The sequence below is a fragment of the Sceloporus occidentalis genome, unplaced genomic scaffold, assembly GCF_023333645.1.
Source record: "Sceloporus occidentalis isolate IW3139 unplaced genomic scaffold, rSceOcc1.0.p SCAF_4, whole genome shotgun sequence".
Taxonomy (NCBI): domain Eukaryota; kingdom Metazoa; phylum Chordata; class Lepidosauria; order Squamata; family Phrynosomatidae; genus Sceloporus; species Sceloporus occidentalis.
The window spans coordinates 198,524,759-198,544,856 of NW_028316984.1; the positions used below are offsets into that span (position 1 = coordinate 198,524,759).

Below are 20,098 nucleotides of genomic sequence, written 5' to 3' on the forward strand. Positions count from 1 at the left end.
CACTTCTGGTCTCAAGCATTTTCGAATAAGGGAGACTCAATCTATATTTTAATATGTACTATGATAAGTTGTTAAAACATTTTTAAATTACTAATAAGGTCCCACCTACTTGCTTTCATTTTTAATTACAGTATCACACTACTGACTTTCACTATCTTTTTCTCAAAGCTGTGTTTGCCCCTTCTTTCCAGCTGTAGCATTCTCTCTGTTGCCTGAAAGGTCTCTTGCTATGACATGGCTGTATAGTGAGTTTAGACCACTTGTCCATCTCTTCTGGAGATGGGTAACTTTGGTGAGCTTGAGGGGTCAGTTTTTTGCCTTGGAACCCTCAGAGGCCACACACATTACCAAAAAATGCCACAGAAGGGAGCAGGAGTGATTGGAAGTCTAATTTTGGCTTTGGGAAACAGGCACCTGTAGTGTTAAACTGTTCTCTTTCTGTCCCAGACATATTGTTGCTCATAGAGGCTTCTAGGAGAGGCAGATCACTTTTTTCTTTTGCAAGAATAAGGAGAGTCTGGGAGGGTTAAGGGCCAGAGAAGCGACCAGTACTATCTACTCTTACTTGCAAATGTTTTCAAGGTACAAGGGAATGAGAGATCTTCCTCAGACCTGCCATCTCATTTTTAAGTGAAAATGTTGAGAAATGAACACGGACTCTTCCACATGCCAAGCATGTGTTTTTCTGTGGCTCCCTCTTGCCTTCTTTTTTCTGCAGTGGGCCCTTTGTGTCTGCTGAGGTTTGGTTCCAGGACTCTCCCATGGATTATGTTGGTTACAAAATTCTTTTGAGACCTTGGTCTGTTACAGACTGCCAAAATAAAGCTGCTTCAGGTCTCTTTGGAGGTATGATGTCTAAATGATGCATGCATCCTAAGAATCCGGAAGCTGCACCAAAGCTGCACTCCAGTGCTTAGGAATGGAGTGTGGCTTTGGCGCAACCTCCGGACTCTTAGGACCCATGGATCATTTAAATAGCATACGTCCAAAGAGACCCGAAGCAGCTTTATTTTGGCAGTCTGTAACAGGCCCTTATGTATCTTTTCATCCCTACATTCACATTCAAGCTGTGGATGGTTGAATCCGTGGATGCAGAATCAGTGGATATGGAGAGATAACTGTATTTGCCTTTTTTTGATTATTTTAAAATAATTTGAAGATAGAATAGCAGAGGTTCCTAAAGTTAAAGGTTCCAAAGGCAGTTGAAATCTCTTCTCAGTATCATGTATCATTTCTTTAAAAACAAAATAGTAAAAAGAGCTGAACATTACAACTAGATGCAAGCTTTATTTATTTTAGACCTCACATCACGGATATACAGTAATTTTATTTCCCAAAAATAAGTCTTACATTGTAGTATCCATCTATTTTGTGAATAAAATATAACCAGGGAATAGAAATCCAACAAGGTCTTTTAGCTATATAGGTAAGTATTTGGGCATGTGGAGTGAAACTTTCAGCTTCCCCCCCCCCCCCAAAATATTCTTTATGTAGCTTTCTTCTGACATTAATAGTTCCCATTTCTCCCTTTTCTTAGGTACTGGCTTTGAAGGGGATCAGAATCTTGGAGTACAACTGATTCAACTTGGAAAAAGAAAGAGACAGATTTTACGTGGTGACCCACTTCCCCTCTCTAGGAAATCTTACCTAACGTGGGTAGGATTTTCAGCAGAAGGTAAGATGATTGATTCTGCCCCCGTTTATTCAGAAGCATTTATATTTGATTCGACTTCCAGTTGCTTCTGTGTGTGTAAGGGGAAGCAGTTTCTCCCCACTCTGTCCTGTGCAACTTTGTTCCGTTTGTAGCGCGGGGGGGGGGGGGGCAGGTTAGGATGACTCACAGAGTAACTCAGCCAATAACTCTTTGGCTGCAAATGTAGGGAAGGGGCAGAGGTAACAGATCTATGTAGATAGATGTAGGGATGAAAAGATTCATAAGGTATCAAAAGAATTTTGTAACCAACATAATGTAAAGAGCAGCTCTTTAGATCTATATATTCTGAAATATAGTCCAAGAAGATTAGTAATGGGAAGGGCAGCTATGAAAGCACTAGAAATGATCCTGACATGTAAAGATACACAACTGAGCACTAAAGTCAGAATTGTCCAAGCCATAGTATTCCCCATCACTATGTATGGATGTGAGAGCTGGACAGTGAAGAAAACAGACAGCAGGGAAAAAATCAACTCATTTGAGATGTGGTGCTGAAGAAGAGAACTGAGGATACTGTGGATGACCAAAAAGACAAACAAATGGTTCCTTGAACAGATCAAAGCAGAAATCCCCCTGGAAGCCAAGACTCACTTGAAAATATATTTTGGAAAGGTGGAGGGCAGTAGAAAGAGAGGAAGACCACATGCCAGATGGTAAGACTCAATCAGGGAGGTCACAGACCTGAATCTACAGGACTTGAGCAGAGCAGTGGAGGATAGTGGAGCTTGGAGATGTCTCATCTGCAGGTTAATATGAGTTGGGGCCGACTCAAGGGCAGTAAACAACAACAGCAAATAGTCCAAAGCTTCACAAGTGTCAGTGTGTTAGAAAAGTTCTGTGTGGGCACTGGGCACATAGCTCACACATTCTACTTTTGTAGTACAACGGGCCCTCCCCTGACACAGGGAATCTATTCCGAATCCTCCCACATAAGGGGAAATCCATGTATTATCATGCCCCATTGGAAACAATGAGGTGCGTGTTCACGGTTCAGGGCAGCGCACGTGCCACAGGCATGCGCACCATTACTTTAATAGCAGCACGGCTTCCGCATAAGCTGGAAGCTGTGTATAGTGTGCCTGCGTAAGGCTCAGGCACACTGTATTTGGAAAGTGCTTTTTTTGTAATCCATATGCATTGTTGTAACCATGCTCTTAGTTTTGTTGTGGGAACTGTTAAAATGTGAAAACAGAAGCTGAGAGAAAATGTCCTGCCACAGGAAACCCAGAGGGTATTTTGTTTTACTCGGTTGTGAGCCACCCATATGGAGAGGAAAGTACCCATATGGAGAGGAAAGTACCCATATGGAGAGAAAAGTACGATAAAATAAAACAAAATGTCATCAGCAACATGCTTTTCTAGCTGGAAGTGATGATATGAGAGCTCTTTTGGCTGCTCTTGAAAATTTCAAAGGGGCTTAGTAATTGTCATTTGTTGGATTAAAACTCTAGGACATCAGGGTTCATATTCTGCTCTGGTGGCCAACCCGCTCTGAAGAAATAGAAAACTCTAAGTTAGGATTACCAGAAGTCAGAATTGACTTGAAGGCATTTAACAGTGATAACACAGGAAAGAAGACTGGCCCTTCCCAATCTGGCACCCCTCCCCTCCTCCATGCATTTTTTACAAACCTGACCAGCCTAGTTAGCTGGGGATGTTGGAGTTTGTAGTGCAACACATCTGAAAAGTGCTAGTTTGGGAAGGGCTTGTTGTTTAACTTAAATTACAGACTACCAGAAGGTGGTGGTATTTCCCAAATTAGCAGCAGATGTATTGATTTTCTTCCAAAGCTTTCACATTTCTTAATTTTCAAAGAAAGCAGAGAAGTGCTTCTAGACTCAGCATCACTTCAGCTCTTGAATCAAAAGCTTTAGAAGAAACTGACTTTGTGTGTGTGCGTTGTTAATGAACAGGCACCCCTTGTTATGTGGATTCAGAGGGCATTGTACGCATGCTGAACAGAGGGCTTGATAATACTTGGACTCCAGTCTGTGACACGAGGGAGCACTGCAAAGGAAAGTCAGATCACTACTGGGTTGTTGGCATTCATGAAAACCCTCAACAACTCAGGTACGAAAATAAGTTCGCATTGGTTATTTCTATCTTGTACTACCATAGAAACTGAAAAGGGCAGCCTTGTTCAGCATAGAAATTTTAAAACAGATGTGGCCAAACCAGGAGTCAGTCATTTAAATCAAATGACTTTAAGCACAGCAATGCTCCTGAGATTTTTAAATTGATTATTCATGTATATTTTTGAAAAGTCTGGCAATTATTACTATTTTCCATCCCTCTTACTAGAACAACAATGATTATTTCAGTTGCAGCATTTTAACTTAACAGTTTATTGGCAGTTGTTGTTTGTTAGACCAGTATTTGGTATCAATTGTGTTTTTTTTTAAAAAAAATCGCTTTATTTTAGAGTGTAGGAAATGCCATTCAGAAATAAATCCTTCCATTAACTTTAGTTCCACCAAAACAACTTTTTAAAAACAGCACTTTTTAGAACAATTATTATTTATTATTTAAGTTAGCGGACAGGACATCTGAATGGTATTTTTCTATTTAATTTTCTAATTTAGTTTTATATTGAAGTAGTCCTACACATTAATGCACCTGCTCCCCCAAAACCCCAAAACAAAAATACCTGGTTTATCCTCCCCCTTTAAAAAAAACTTGTGTGTTTTTTTCCAGCCCTGGTCCATTTGATCAGTAATTCTTTGCTGCTTTCTGCCTGTTTCCTTCATTGCCTCACCACCAGCTGAGCAGCAGCATCTCTCTACTTTTAATTTTGTTTTGCTAGAAAATGGACTATAGAGCTGGCAGGAGCATCTTCTTTTTCCTCTTTTAAAGTTGAAGTGTCAGTACTCTTGCCTCTGTTGGTGTCCTGTCACCAACTTACTCCCTTAAAGGGTGCTGTGGGTCTTTACTTGTCACAAATGTCTCACACTGTCTTTCCTGCCAGTGAGGAACAGCCAAGTTTTCTTTTACTTCCATTGATAAAATTAAGCTGGAGCTCAGTGCAATTCAACAAAGAGTCATTTTGCTGTTATCTCTGCACTTTACCAACTCTGTTCCTATGTTTCCTCTTTCAAGCCACCCGTTTCTAGGAAATTCATTAAAAGCCCAAGGTCATATCAGACTGAGAGGATGAATTTGAATGACAGTCATTGTGGTTTTCTCATCCCTTCTAAGATAACTAAAAAGAACGTTATTTAAATATAGCAAAAAAACTGATCTCTGTTATAATGAGAGAATGCTCCTGTAGTGAAGTCAGTAATTACAGTAATTAACGGGGCTAACATTGGAGATTTTGAAAATATCACCGTCACTGACTGCCTGGGGAGCTCAAATGAGGCTCTCGTAGCTAAACCAGCAAAATTTTCTATGGCATCTTAAGAGCAATAAAAAACACCCATATCCTATGCACATTTACTCTCAAGTCCAACACCACCTGAAATGAGAACAGCAACATCTTGACAAAATGCAGGCTTGGGACTAATATTGTCACAATTTTTCCTGCTTGGAAACCCACTGAATGAACTTGGGCAAGTCACACTGTCTTGGCTTCAGATGATGGCCATGTCAAACCCCCTCTGAAGAAACTTGCCAAGAAAACCCCAGTATAGGTTCACCTTAGGGTTGCTGTAAGTCGGAAACGACTTGAAGGCACACAACAACAACAAACTTTTCAGATCATTGTATCTGTAACATCTTTTTAATTACTTGACTGAACACTAATCATTTATTGCTTGTATTTTCCCCTTTTTATTTATGTATTTATCTAAAATGATAAAAGAAAAAGAAACATCCACATATGTATACAACTTACAACATATCATAGGCTGACATAAAACATAAAATAAATATATTTAAGTTAAATATATCCGTTAATATGTAATTTGAGTAACCACAGTATACTATCATAATGTCAGGCTAATAGCAAACAAACCAAACAAACAGGCAGTATCGTTTGTATTTTCTATGATATAGTTTGGTTGTTCCTAAACTTGCTTTGATTGTACATATTAAAATCTTAATAAACAGACCATCTGTGAGTTACTGTGACTCAAAACATTTTTATTCTTTTTTCTAGTGTGCTAATTAAAAAAATAGAGCTTTGTGGAGTGGAAAAGCTGTGTCCTGTACTATGGCTAAATATATAAATTACTCCTTTCTGTTGGGTGAAAAGAAAGGAGAGGCACTACTATGAGTTGTATGCCTTGATTTCTGTCTTTCTCCCATGCAGGTGCATTCCTTGTAAAGGAGCCCGTTTCCCCCCAACCCTTCCTCGTCCTGCAGTAGCTGTGCTGCCATTTAAGCTTCCTTTTTGTCAGACTGCAACAGATAAGGGGCAAATGGAGGTAGGTAAAACGGACCTCGACCATGCTTGTTTTTTTAAAAAAATTGGCACTTTGTTGATGTGACTAAATTATTAAATTATTAAAACTATTCTTGCAATATACTCCTAATTAGAATGTATAATTTGGTCTCTAAATCCCCTTTGGGAAAGGATATAAGGGCTTGAGTTGGCTTTCATTCCTCACATCCAATTTGTATGGTTTGTTTGCTTGTTTGTATTACAGAAGCCCCGCCACATTTGTGGGGGTTGGGCACAGTCCTCCCTGTGAAAGTGGGAAAAAGTGAATATAAATTAATACAGATAAAAATCACCAATGCTATTTTTTTAACCTGAGAGTGCACTTCTCTAGGAATCTCTAGGTCCTCCAGCACAACTTCTGGTGGTAATTGGTCATAGATTGCACTGGAGGACCTAGAGATTCCAAGAGAAAACATATTAATCAAATTTACATTTCAACAAATCCGCAAAAGAGTAACCAGTGAATAAGGGAGTCCAAAAGAGAGTCCAATGGTGTATGTTAGTGGCTCACATTACTCTCTTTAGCAGGAGTGGGACAGATCTGTAAATATATGCTTGAAATTTCATAGGGAATTCCAGGTGATATCTCAGAAACAAAAGAAGGTGGAGAAAACACCTCTAGTAATTAAGATCAGAGGTTTATTTGATACCTAACAGGTTTAATGGATACCTAACAATGTTTGTTGTGGGAAAGATTCATAGTTCAACATTATTCTGATTCTGAATTTGCTTTCCTTGTGAATTCAGAATCCCACTCAGCTGAAAAATGCAATTAATGTTGTCTTTTGACTCATTATTTTCAATCCATTGGTATTTTTGCCGTTGCATTTCTAAATCCATTACAGCCAAAAACTTCTCTTTTTGTTTAGTAACATCATTTTACCCCATTTCTGTGTTCTTGTAGAATTGGGGGGCATACAAATAGATTAAAATGGCTACATATAAAGTTTTGGTTTATTTCCCTTTCCTTTCTCTTCACAATTTAGGAGCAGTTCTGGCGCTCTGTCTTATTTCACAATTACCTGGATTACTTATCACAAAATGGATATGAGCATGATGAAAGTGTCAAAGGCCATGCAGTCCAAGAACAGCAAAATCTCTTGATGAAAATGTTTGCAGTAAGTCTTAAACTCAACTTATCTTCAACACAGAAGACAGTTGCCTTGGATTCCATCCTGGGAGAAAAGCAGAGTATAGACTCAATAAATAAATAAATAAATAAATAAATAAAGGCTCGAAACACATAGGCCAAAGGAAGCAGCTTCTGGCCATTTTGGGGGTATTGCATTTAGATAATGCCTGCCCCTAATGTGGCCCGAAGGCCTTCTGGCGTTGAGGAGAACTCATATTTGGCTGTGAGCTATTCCACCTTGATGTGGGCAATTCTGTTTGGAGGAACTGTTTGGGGTGTCCGTTACTACATAAATTATCAAATCCAATACCATCTGGGAGAGCACAGGAATGAATATCGACACCAATGCTGTGTGCATTGCAATCCATCCACACTGCCCTTAGAAAATGAGAGTCCACAGTGGAACCTTCCTCAGGAAGAGAGAGCTAGTCACAGCTTCAACTGTCTTTACAGTCTACACCACCCTCCCTGTCTGTAGTGGAATCTCCCTCAGAAGGAGTGAGTCAGCAACAGCTTCAAAAGCTGCTTCAATACCTCAGAAAGAGAGAGCCAGCAACAGCCTTTTCTTTTTTCTTTTCTGTTTTTGTCATTGTCACATCTTCTCATGATCACTGGGTAGTGAATCCATTCCTTCCCATGGCCCCACACATTTCTCCTAATCTGATTCCCATTTGGCCTCCCCCCATCTCCCAGCTTCCATTCTTCTGTTCACTCTGGAACTGTCATTCTGCTGCCCCTAAAGCAGCAGCAATTCACAACCCTTTTCTCTCTAGATAATTTAATCTTCTTGCTCTTACTGAAACCTGGCTCCCAGGCCATGATACTGCTACCTCTGCTGACCTTTCTTTTGGTGCTCTCTCACCCACACTAGCCGCCCTGAGGGTCGAGAAGGAGGGGTTGGTATCTTACTGTCTAATTCCTGCCAGTTTCAAGTTCTGTCTTTTTCCCCAGCTATCCTTTCTCTTTGTTTGAGTTTCATTCTATCAGATTCTTTTTTCCTTTACAGCTCTGGGTTGCAGTTATCTACTGCCCTCCTGGTTCTGCTACTCAGTTCTTCTCAGACTTTGACTCATGGCTGACATTTTTTCTTTCGAATGCATGTTTAAATCTACAGCGCTATATAAATAAAGCATAATAATAATAATAATGCCACCAAAAAGAGTTCCAGGCGGCTGCAAAAAGGAGTTGATTTAAACCAACTCCTGGCAACACGGCTTGAGAACTGCAGTGGTTGCTGCAGTTCTGGCCCAATTGCAGCCACTCTTTCCCTGCCATATGCTTCACCCCAAAATAACAAAAGTTCTCTCAGCATTTTGTTCTTTAGTTATGTTCAGTATGGTGCAATGGTTTCAGCATTGAACAATGTGGAGAATAGGGAAGGTCCCTCAAAATGCAAATAGCCACTTCAGAGAGGCAGTTTTTGGTCCTAAGACCCTGGCAAGATCCCAAAGTAGTTCAGACTTCTTCACAAATGCCATGTATCATGCATTTTAATTACTATCTTAATTATTTATTTTTAAAAAATATTTATATTCTATCCTTCATCTTGGAATTTCAGGGCAATGTATAGATAAAACAATACAATATCAAATTAAAGCTACAAAATCACTTAAACAGGATAAAAACAAACTAAATATGGCAACAACTTAAAACAGTTTACAAGTATACAACAAAAGCAGGCTGCTTTGAATCTAGTCTTGGGACAAAGGAGGGATATAAATCCAATAAATAAACAGATAATAAATTAAAAGCTGTACATTTAAAAGAGGGATTTAGCTGGCCCTTGCTCTGATCTCTTTCCACAGCAGGCAAAGACCTTTTAATATAGGCAGATCTTTGGCGCTTCATTTGTATGGCAGAAGAGTCTTAAGGGGCGTGCTGTGCTTTTTATCTTTTTCATTATGTTTTAGATATGTTTTCAACTGTCTTAACTTTGTACTTTAGTAGAATACTTTGCTTAATGGTTTCTTAACTTTTATATAGCATTTTTTTTAGCTGAACTTTGTGTTAAAGACACCTTGGGTCCCATGTTGGGAGAAAGGGAATACAGGTATAAGTACAATGAAATAAATAAATTAAATCCCAAAGACTTTAATAAAAAGCTCATTTCATGTCTAGTCTGGCCCTTAACTGCAGATCTAGTCCCTGTATATGAGAGACTGCATAACTGAATGTGTGAACTGAAAAGACCAAAAGAAACAAAAAACCAAAAAAACCAAAGGCTTTCCATGTAGTATACTTTTTTAAAAAATGAAAGACTGCTGCATTGATATTTTATATCTCTTAATAGAAATACAATTTTTCTACTGTGCTCACTATGCTTCCAGTTGCTGACCTTAATTGCACAGTCATAATGGTGCTGCTGTGGTTGTTTTCGTAACCACAAAATGATTCTTTTTTGCAAAGCAGCTGGAACATTGTTGGCTAGTGCATGTGGGAATCAGTGGTCAGTTCCTGTCTACGTTGCTATCATTTTTAGTGAACGGATGGAGGTGGGAGATGTGAGTGTCCTTCCCTGTGAAGAGGCGGAGGTGATAATCTCTCTTCTCTTCGGATTTTTCAAGATAAACTTCTCATCTTCTTTTCAAAGCTTTCCTGCACACTAGAACGTGAATTTCGCTGTATGGAGCTCGCTGAGCTCATGACGCAAAATGCCACCAGCTTAGCTATCAAGTATGCCTCACGCTCTCGGAGATTGGTTCTTGCCCAGAGGCTCAGTGACCTGGCAGCAGAAAGAGCAGCAGAGTTGGCAGCTGCTGAAGAGTCTGGCGAAGATGAGAAGGAGCAGCAGCAGCAGCAGGATTTCAGAAACCATTTAAATGCTGGGTAACAGTGAATTGCAAAGTGACACAGTAGTTAGTGAGCATCTCTAGTGAAGGAACCATGTGGATTTTGTAGGATGTTAGATTCATATTCATATTTATTTATAATTTTATTTATATGCAGCCTTTCTCCCACAAAGAGACCCAAGCTGGCTAACAGTTAAACTTAGTTAAAAACTTTACAGTAAAAAATTTAAACAATTAAAATCATCTCATTAAAACAGTATAAAACTACATTAAACATTTGTTGTTGTTAGCTGCCTTTAAGTTGACCTTGACTCGTGGCGACATCTCCAAGCTCCCCATCCTCTGTCTCTCTGCTCAAGGCCTGCAAGCTCAGGCCTATTGAGTCTGTCCATCTGGCATGCAGTCTTCCTCTCTGTGTACTTCTCCCCACCTTCCTCAGCACCATTGTCTTTTCTATTGAGTCCTGCCTACCTATGATATGATCAAAGTATGACAGCCTCAGTCTAGTTATCCTAGCTTCCAGGGAGACTTCAGGCTTGATCTGCCCAAGGATCCATTTATTTGTCTTTTTGGCCAATCTTCTCCAGCACCACATCTCAAATGAATTATTTTTTCTCCTATCTCTTTCATGTCTTCACCAAGTGAGATGGTGATGGGACCAAGAGAAAGCCTTCCCCTGATGATCTTAGGGTTCTGACTAGTTCATATGGGGAGATACAGCCTTTCAGATAGGGCTTTATAGGTCATGCCCTTGACTTGGTCATCCAACCTCTTTAAACAAAGATTTCTAAAGAGAGAGAGTTCACAATCCTGCAAAGCAGACTATTTCACTATTGAACATATTGTACTGTCTTGAACCTCTTTTCTTGTAAATTGAATATAGCTATCATACCACCTCTCTATTTCCTTGTCTCATACATATCTAACTACCTCAGCTTTTCCTCATAGTAGAGCTTGGCTTCCAGACCTTTTCCTATCTTGCTTGCCTTTCTCTGGAAATGCTCCAACTTGTTCATATCTTTCCTGAACTGTGAAAGCCCAGAACTTGACACAATAGTCCAAGTGAGGTCTGACAAAAGCAGAGTAAAGTGGTATTGTGACTTCCTGTCTCGCGCCGCCGCCGGTTGCAGCGTCCGGGAACCGCAGCAGCCAAATGGCACCGTTCCCGGATGCTGCCAAGAAGGAGCGCGAATATCGCGCTCCTTCTTGCTCCCCGGAAGAGACGCTGCGAGGCACTAGTTGCGCACTTGCGGTGTGACGTGCGGACGCAGAGCGTCTGTTACGTCAAGATGGTGGCGCCCGTGTGGAACGGCCGCCGCCATTTGTTACGGACAGAGTCCGTAACAGGAGTAGGGGCGTCTAGAAGAGACTCCCCTTTTTTAAACTGGGACGTCCTGAGGACGTCCCAAATGGTGGTATGTAACCCGTCGATGCTTCTGTTAATGCAGTCTAGTTCCAAATTTGATTTTAGTTCCAGATTTTATTCATAATATGTAGATAATTTTATCTTATATTTTCCCACAAACAGGTAGTCCAGAATTTTGGTCAAGATTTGTAATTTTGTGGGGTCCTCTCCATCAGAAAAATGAGATCCCTGAGTCCTTCCGCCAGGGCAAGTCTTCCGAATACTGCATTTATAACATCAGCAATGATGTTAGGGACAAATATGCTGGGCTTTTTCACTTACCAGCAACTAGGCCAGAACTGCAGCTGCTGGTGGTTGGGAGGATGAGGGGGAGAAAATAAAGAACCATTTAAATGGCTTTTGGAGGACAAAGAGGAGTTGGGGAAAAAAGGAGGCAGGTGAGGAAGAAAATTGAAAGAGGACATGGATGTTAAAAGGAGGTGGAGAGAGAATTTGAAACTGAACTAAGAACAAGGAACTAAGGAAACTGGTGCTTTCGCACTACACAGCTATCACACTATTATTAACTGCCATGGTTTCATCCTAGGGTTTGTAGTTTGGTGAGTCACTAAAGCTCTCTGGCCAAGAACTGTAAATAGCCTTCCCTAAACTTCAAATGCCAGAATTCCATAGGATGGATCCATGACAGTTACAGTGGAGACATAGCACTATATTTGTGTAATATGAAAGAGCCACTGCAGATGGATGCTGCCAGCAGAGGAAGGAAGAATAGCAGAGAATACAAAGGAGGAAGAAAGAGATGTTCATACTAATTTCTCAGTTGATGGACAGAGTAGGATGACCAATAGTGAGGAACATCAGATTTTATTTTTAAAAAGGTAGAGAAGGGAGGGTTAGTGAAAAGTTCTGAGTTTTGCCAGAACCCAGAGTTTGTAGTTGATCGATTTGTTCATTTTCATGCTGGTTTTTAGATGTGAATCCAAAGGTTCTTGCATCTGATTGGGTTGCTGATTAATTTCATGATAGCAGTGTATTTCAGCTGCTGTAGTTAATGTTGCCACTAGTCATTATCAATATGGCATTTTTGTAACAATTTCTGGTATGTTTTGCATGATATATGAATTTGTATTCTTTTCCACAAGATTTCTTTGTTGTCTTCAAAGCATTTGGTCAAAAGGCATCTTATAAAGATTATAGAAATCAGTTGTGTGGAGTTCAGTGCCCTAGTAGACAGCTTTAGAGTTGGGCCCATAATCTATTATTTTATTTGTGATCCAGCCTATGGAAGCTTTCTTTTTTCCCCTCTTCTCCCTTGTCTTTAGTTAGGGTTTGTTAGCCATGACTTCAGTGCATTTCTCTGCTTTAGTTACAGTAACACCCCCACAGAATGGAGTCAGGCTTGTGTCAGAAATCTTCAGCGCCAGGAAAGTGTGGAGAAGAATGAGGAAGCTGCAGACCAGGCTGAGGAGGACACACCTGATGTGACAAAACCTAGTAAGGCACACATCAAAATTTGGGGCATAATCATGTATTTCCCAAGACCCACAAGGATGGACAGTTTTGGGGATCAGGTAGATTACTTTAAATTAGAAATGGGTAGGCAGAGTTTATCCTGTGGGCAGCATATAGCCTCGACCCCATTTTTGTGGTCTCTGAATTCCTCCCAATTTTTAAAAACAACAGTGTAAATTTCAGGCAATTTTTGCCATGCAGAAATCCCCACAAATGTGTGAAAACATTAAAAAAAAAACCTCTTACAAGCACCCCAGAACCATGTACTATCCCCCAAATACCTCTGTTTTCTTCTGCAGTCCCTCTCAAAATGGTGACAAGAAGTGGTATGAGGAAAATTGAAGTGTTTGAGCTTGCTGTGGGTGCAGCCCATAGGGGAATCTTGGGCGGAAATTGACCCCCAGGCCTCACGCAGTTGTCTCTTTCCTTAATAACTGGAAGTAGCAAGAAGGGGCTGTGCTTTTCTAGTTTTTGGTGTATGGCTACTAGCTCCCTTATCTATCCTGGTATTCTCTCAGTGTCAAAATATGGTCCATAACATAATAACTGAGAAGATGCGTAAAATGTTACTGATGTTTTTGTGTTGGCATTCAAATATTGATGATTTTTGTGTCTTTTGAAGGATCTCCCATGCTCCATGAGAGTGCGTCTACTCCCAAATCTGGTGAGTCAAACAAAATTTATACTGAGCAAGGAAAGCCTCTTAAATGTTGAATGTACTTGTGCAAACCTTTAATACCTGCTACCCAAATTTATTTCTTCCTGGTTAGTTGACCAACTTGCTTATATCCTGTAGAGACCCTGCAGGGTGATTAAACAAATAAGAAACACTTAAATGTTATGAACTCTACCTCTTGTCCTTGCTCCTAAACTATGGAACGACCTGCCGGAGGAGATCCGTCACATTTCCACTCTGACAGCTTTTAAAAAAGCACTCAAGACGGATCTCTTCCGGCAGGCCTTTCCAACTTAATTACCCTCCCCAGATACAGAGATATTGTCCCCTCATTTGTCTATTCTTCCCCGCCTATGTTTCTGCCTTTTTTAAAATGCTTTTAATGTTTTTAATGTTTTTTATTCTATTATTGTTTAATTCTGTTTTAGTATTGGGTATGGGGGGGCGGTAGGTCTAGGGTTTGATTTTTAACTCTATTGTAATTGATGTGGTTTATTGTTGTAACCCACCCGGATTCTTCATGATTGGGTGGGCTAGCTATAAATAAATAAATAAATAAATATTATTATTATTATTATTATTATTATTATTATTATTGTCCTGCCTTCCAAATTCTGTGCGCTGACTTTTGATAAACAGACTTTTTGCTTTCACACATCAGCAGTAGCTGACCACTGTGAAGATATGAAAGAGCTGTATCACTTCATGCAACCCTTTGAAAATTTAGGGCAAGGGTACTTATTTGCATCTTTCTGGGTCTTATTACATTCCATCCCACCCACAATCCTAACAACTGTGTAAATATGCTTTAAATCCTGAGGCCTGGATATCACTCAGTACTACATCTGAAGAAGTAGGTTTATATCCATGAAAGCACATGCTAAAAATAAAAACCAGATAGTCCTAAAAGTGCTGTTACATTCCTTCTTTTTCCCCCTCCCTTCCTCCTTTTTATGATCCAAATAAGATGTTCAGTGTGTGAGGAAATTGCAACCCATGGATTGCACACAGCTCCCTAGGCTGGTTTGGGTGCTCCAAGCATCCCACTTATAAAATAGGTGTGCTGTTTAAATATGGACAAAGTTATATGGGATGGGGAACTGGCATGGATTGTGGGCCTATCATGGGAAATTCACAGTTTCTAACTTGGTGTTCTTCTCTTTCCCGTCCCTCTGTGCCCTCCTCCTTTTCATAACAAAAGTGGTAACTGGAGCTAGCAACCAAGGGCGAATCAATCCTTTTAAAGTAAGAATTTAATTATTTCAATTGACTTTGAAAGAAATTGGAAATCCTGATCAAGTGAAGACAGAATATTTTCATAAAACATTTTGCTCCTCTAGGTTTCCAATAGCCAAAAGGATCCACTGGGTCACTCAGTTAACATTTTAGACAACATGACCAAACTGTCTAAGAGAAACACCACACCAACTGGTCGAGCTGCTTCAAGCAAAGAGAAAGGTCCAGTTATAAAACCGTTGATGCCCAAGCCCAAGTTAAAGCAGGTAACAATCTTGAATGTTATGCTAGTTTAATAAAATGGTGCTTAACATTACCAGCCCATTTTCTTCCAGAACTTAAGTAAAAGTTGTAGCAGCTAGGGAATAAAAGAAAAACAACTGAAGTCACACACAAGACTCCTGGCCTTTCATATGTTTTTCCTTTTATTTTAAACTCATTTAGAGCTAATCTCCAGGTACCCAGCCAGGCAATTTTTTGTCAAGTCAAAACACTTATTATACCTCCTCAACACACATGCTTTCATGATGCTTGAGATACAACAACAAAACAACATGTTGGAAAGCAGAACGGTGTAACTTTTTTTAGTTACTAACATATACGCAAGGCTGATAGTATTGTTAGTATGTTAGGTATTAGAAAGAAAAAAATGGGCTTATTACTATATCGAGCAAACCAAATAACATAACAATAAAAACGAATGAAGGAGGTAAAATTAAAATGAGCAGAACTAGCGCAAGAAGGTCTATTACTAGACTGGTTCCATTATTTGCAAATACAACATGATTATAAAAAGGATATTCTTAAAAATGGAATAGAGATAGAATGGAAAGAATTTGATAAAATAATAATAGAAGGAAAGAAAAAACTGATAAAAAAGATATAGACTAATACTAGACATAGAGCTAAAAGAGGAGATGATTAAAGAAAGCATGGTTAAATGGATGCAGAACATGAATAAAAGAATACCTCTGGAAATGTGGGAAACGTCATGGAGAAACAACCAAAAATTTACAAAATGCAACAATTTAAGAGAAAATTATTATAAAATTTTTCATAGATGATATTTAACACCCTCTAGACTGGTTAAAATGAAAAAACAAAACAATAACAGCTGTTGGAAATGTAAAGACAAGATTGGAACCATGTTTCACATATGGTGGCAATGTGACAAAGTGAAATTATATTGGAAAAACATCCATAAGGTGATACAGGAAACAATGCAAAAAATATCCCTTTCCAACCTGAATTATTTTTATTAAATATAATTGACATTAGAAAAGAAGAAATTAGTCAGGATGAGAAAAATGTCTTGCTGTATATGATAATGGCAACTCGTATGTTATTTGCTAAATACTGGAAAACCAATGTAATGCCATCTTCTAAAGGAGTGGAAAGTTAAAATATGCGAATTTGCTATAATGGATAGATTAACCACGTATGAAAAAAAATTGGTGAAATTTCAAAAACTTCAGTGTTAAAGGATTTATAGACTACATACATTATTTAAGAATTGATTGAATGATCACAGATGTACAAAGCACATTGTATATTGGTTGTCACACCTGTGCTGTTTTTTCTTTCTTGTTTAACGTTTGTTTTGTTATTGTTATTTGTGTGTGTGTGTATATATATATACTTATAATGCATTATTATACAATGGTGTTTTTATTTTCTTAATAGTCTATGAGGTTTTCATCCTATTTAGGGGCAGCACATTAGTGATTTAATTTGTATTATTGGCTTACGTAAATACACTTGTTTTTTGGGTACCTACAATTAGTTTCTGATTTATGGCAACCCTAAAGCAAACTTATCACAGGGCTTTCTTTTCAAGTTTCTTCAGAGGGAGTTTGCCATTGCCATCCTCTGAGGCTGAGAGCATATCACTTGCCCAAGCTCACCCAGTGGGTTTACATGGCTGAGCCAGGATTCAAACACTGGACTCCTAGTCCAGTGCTCAAACCACTACACTACACCATGTATTAACATTGCAATTATAACGGCTGGCTAAATGGGTAAAAGATCTATCAAGACACTGTCCCTTTGGAGAAATGAGAACTAATATGAGATGAAAGGTCCCTTCCCTGAAGAGATTGCAGTTTAAAATTCAGGATAAAAATAATACATTAAAAATAATACATGAGTTTTAGAAATGTGTGTCTCATTGTGTAGGCTGCAGCAGCTGCATTTTTCCAACCCCGAACACCTAGGACTGAAAAAAAACCTGAGGAAGAGAAAGGAGAGAAAAATGGAACAACAGAGCCTGAACCCCAAACTAAAACTGAGGCTAATGATAGTAAAAGGTCAGTGTGCCAAGGACTCTTTCTCCATCGCCATTGTCTCTGTGCCCCAGTACCAGTTCTTGGAAAAATCCAAATGCAAAAAGAGAAACATTGTCCCGTAGCGCAAAGGCTCCAGACTTCGGGGTATTTTCCTAAACAGAAATCTTTTTCTATTCTTTTTTAGGCCTAAGACTGGATTTCAGATGTGGCTTGAAGAGAACAGAAGATGTATTTTGACAGATAATCCTCATTTTGAGGAAACAGAGATAATAAAAGAAGGCATGAGCCGGTTCAGAGCTTTGACTGCTGAAGAAAGGATGGTAATGGATTCTCCTTGAGAATAATTTCATCTTTTAGTAACTTGTTTACCCTATAGAAATTCTGTTTTCCTACAATAGCTCTCCATTGACTTGAGTAACATCTTGTGGGGTTTTTTCCCAGTATAGTCCTCCGGAGATTGCCATACTACAATTCCCACCAACCTTGGCCATTAGCTATGCTGATGGTGGCTCTTGGGAACTAAGAGTTCAACCATCCGTTTTAGGACCATCAGTTCCCTGGGCTAGATGGACTTTAGGAATTCTCTCTTATGTGTTGCTGAAAAGCAGGCTATGTTGGATTTTTTAAAATGTGAGTCCTGATTTTGTTGAAGGTCCAAAACACACTGCAAAAATAATCCAGTTTGAGACCACTTTAACTGCCCTGGCTCAGTGCTAGGGAATCCTGGGAATTGTAGTTTGTTGTGGCACCAGAGCTCTTTGACAGAGAAGGCTAAATGTCTCACAAAACTACAGTTCCCTTCCTAGCATTGAGCCAGGGCAGTTAAAGTGGTCTCAAACTGGATTGTTTCTACAGTTTGTTTTGGACCTAACCCAGATTATTGTAAGCTGTTGTATCTTGGACATATCATGTGGCCATATGACACACTGGAGAAGACAATATGCTCAGTAAAGTGGAAGGCAGTCCTGAGCAAGTCTTCAAAAACAACCATTCTAGTCTGGAAAACCAGCATGCAAAGGGATCTTTGAGACTAACTGAAAGAAAACTGGTATGCAAAGCGATCTACCAGCTTCAGTTAGTCTCAAAGGTGCTGCAAAATCCCTTTGCATACTGAGCATGGCTGTTGATGACTGAGTCTCATGGAGGTCTCTCATTCATGAAGGTCTGTCATGCACCATGAGTCAAAGCTGACTTGCCAGCAAAACAATAACAACAAATATAGTGGAGGGAGAGTGTGGTCCTGAGGTTCTGTGCTGCTTTCTAATGTTGTTTTGTATATCCATATCCCCAAGCCAATTTAACAGCAAATAACTATGTTCCTCTTTGCTTTCTTTTGTTTCCAGTGTCCCTCCCTCTTTTTTCTCCTCATGTTTTTGTATCTCACCTTTTGTAAATTTTGCCCAATCCCCATCTCAATAGGATTTATTGGTTGTTGCTTTTTCTCTTAATTCAAGGCTTGGACTGAGAAAGCCAAAGGAAAAGAAGCCAGTGATCCAGTTGAAGTTAAAAAACGGAAGCGCCCAGAAGGTGTTAATGGTGATGGGCAAGAAGATGAAGTACAAAAATCAAACCAGGACTCAAGCTCAGCTAAAAAATCTAAATCCTTTGAGCAGTCTACCATTGCAAAGTTATCGGTGTTTGCATACAAGGCAAGCTAAGCCAACTGGTGCCTTCTATGACCTCTTTTTACTGGTCTGTTATGTGAACCTACCTACCAACAGGTACTGAAAGACAGCTCTCCAAAGGAGGAGTGGGTTAGTGCTGAGCATCCATGCCGAGAAGTTCTGCTTGGAAACATGGCTACATACCTGATGTGTATAGCTTCATCTTCATTGCATAGGATTATTGTAAATTTAGTAGTTTACTATTATAGGCATTACGGTGGCTCACTGAGGTATTCCATGCCATGTGTAGACTCAATACTCCCTGAATAAGATTTGTTCTTACAGTAGTGTGGTGGGTTATTTTTTTGAATAGCATATTACAGAAGGGAGATACTAGCATGATTGAGGAGAAAAAGCAAAGTGTGAGTTTGGAGATTACCTGCATGAAAGGTTGACATTGAGTTGCTGTTCTAAACGAGGGTTTCTTAATATTTTGACAAATTAAGTTGCAGAGCCATTCACAGGGCTTGCAAGTTATCTGGTGAAAGGTTTCTATGTGTCTTGTGCACTGATATCTGAACTGGATGAGTGATGAAACCATCTTTTTCTCCAGACTGAATAGGATTCTCTCAACCCACATCCAACCCTATATAGGGAAAGAATAAAGGAGATTTTTTTCCCATCACAGGCATATGACATACAATTGCTCATACCTCCTTTGAGAATATTAAATATGCAGCCCTGGACTCATAGTGCAGTGAACCATGTTCCCCCCCCCCCCCCCCCCCGGATCTTAGAATATTGTATTTTTGCATTATGAGTGGTGAATAAATAAAGCCATTAACTTTTTTAACAAATCCTAGTTGTTGGATGTTTCTTTTTCATTTTCAACATCCCTTGCTGTCAGTGTTCAAGACACTGGTTTACGTACCACTGGCACCATTGATCCAGGATAATGATTAAAGCAGTAAATGAGAAAAGTGATGCATGGGCAGAGGTGTTTTTAGTGCCCCAGGCTACCCATGAAAAGCTAGACTTGCTTTCCATTTTCATTTTTAGAATACCTACACTTGTAAGATGCAAAGAATGGTGTGCTAATCTAGTGGAGTGGGTAAGGGTGGGCTCTTAGTCAGAAATACTCAATTCACATCTTATGTTTCCCAAGCTGCTTTGCCCCCAGCCATCATCACTGCAGTCTCAAACACCCCCCCACTCCAATTTTAATACTGATTTGGGCTTACAGAGCTACCATTTTAAGATGAAGTATATGAACTATCACATAAGCCCTCCAAATGCCCCCTTCCATCATCACTCCTTGTCAGTTAAGTCAATGGGAAGTACAGTCTGAAAACACCTAGAAGACCAAAGTTGTCCACCCCATCTTGAAAAGGTAAGTAGCAGGT

At 39.5% G+C, this 20,098-nt stretch overlaps 1 protein-coding gene across 4 annotated transcripts in view; it reads left to right on the top strand.

Annotated features, from left to right (window-relative positions):
• WDHD1 (WD repeat and HMG-box DNA binding protein 1) overlaps positions 1-19,466 on the top strand; it is a 38,289-nt gene extending 18,823 nt beyond the window's left edge. For all 4 annotated transcript variants that reach the window (XM_089522868.1, XM_089522867.1, XM_089522866.1 and 1 more), the window contains exons 15-26: positions 1,538-1,675; positions 3,628-3,784; positions 5,964-6,078; positions 7,082-7,213; positions 9,818-10,053; positions 12,749-12,876; positions 13,517-13,558; positions 14,772-14,815; positions 14,911-15,072; positions 16,982-17,112; positions 17,276-17,411; positions 18,546-19,466. In XM_089522868.1, coding sequence (XP_089378994.1) covers positions 1,538-1,675; positions 3,628-3,784; positions 5,964-6,078; positions 7,082-7,213; positions 9,818-10,053; positions 12,749-12,876; positions 13,517-13,558; positions 14,772-14,815; positions 14,911-15,072; positions 16,982-17,112; positions 17,276-17,411; positions 18,546-18,749 — 1,625 coding nt within the window. In that variant the 3' untranslated portion in view covers positions 18,750-19,466. The remainder of the gene's footprint in view (positions 1-1,537; positions 1,676-3,627; positions 3,785-5,963; positions 6,079-7,081; positions 7,214-9,817; positions 10,054-12,748; positions 12,877-13,516; positions 13,559-14,771; positions 14,816-14,910; positions 15,073-16,981; positions 17,113-17,275; positions 17,412-18,545) is intronic.
• Positions 19,467-20,098: the final 632 nt, after the last annotated feature.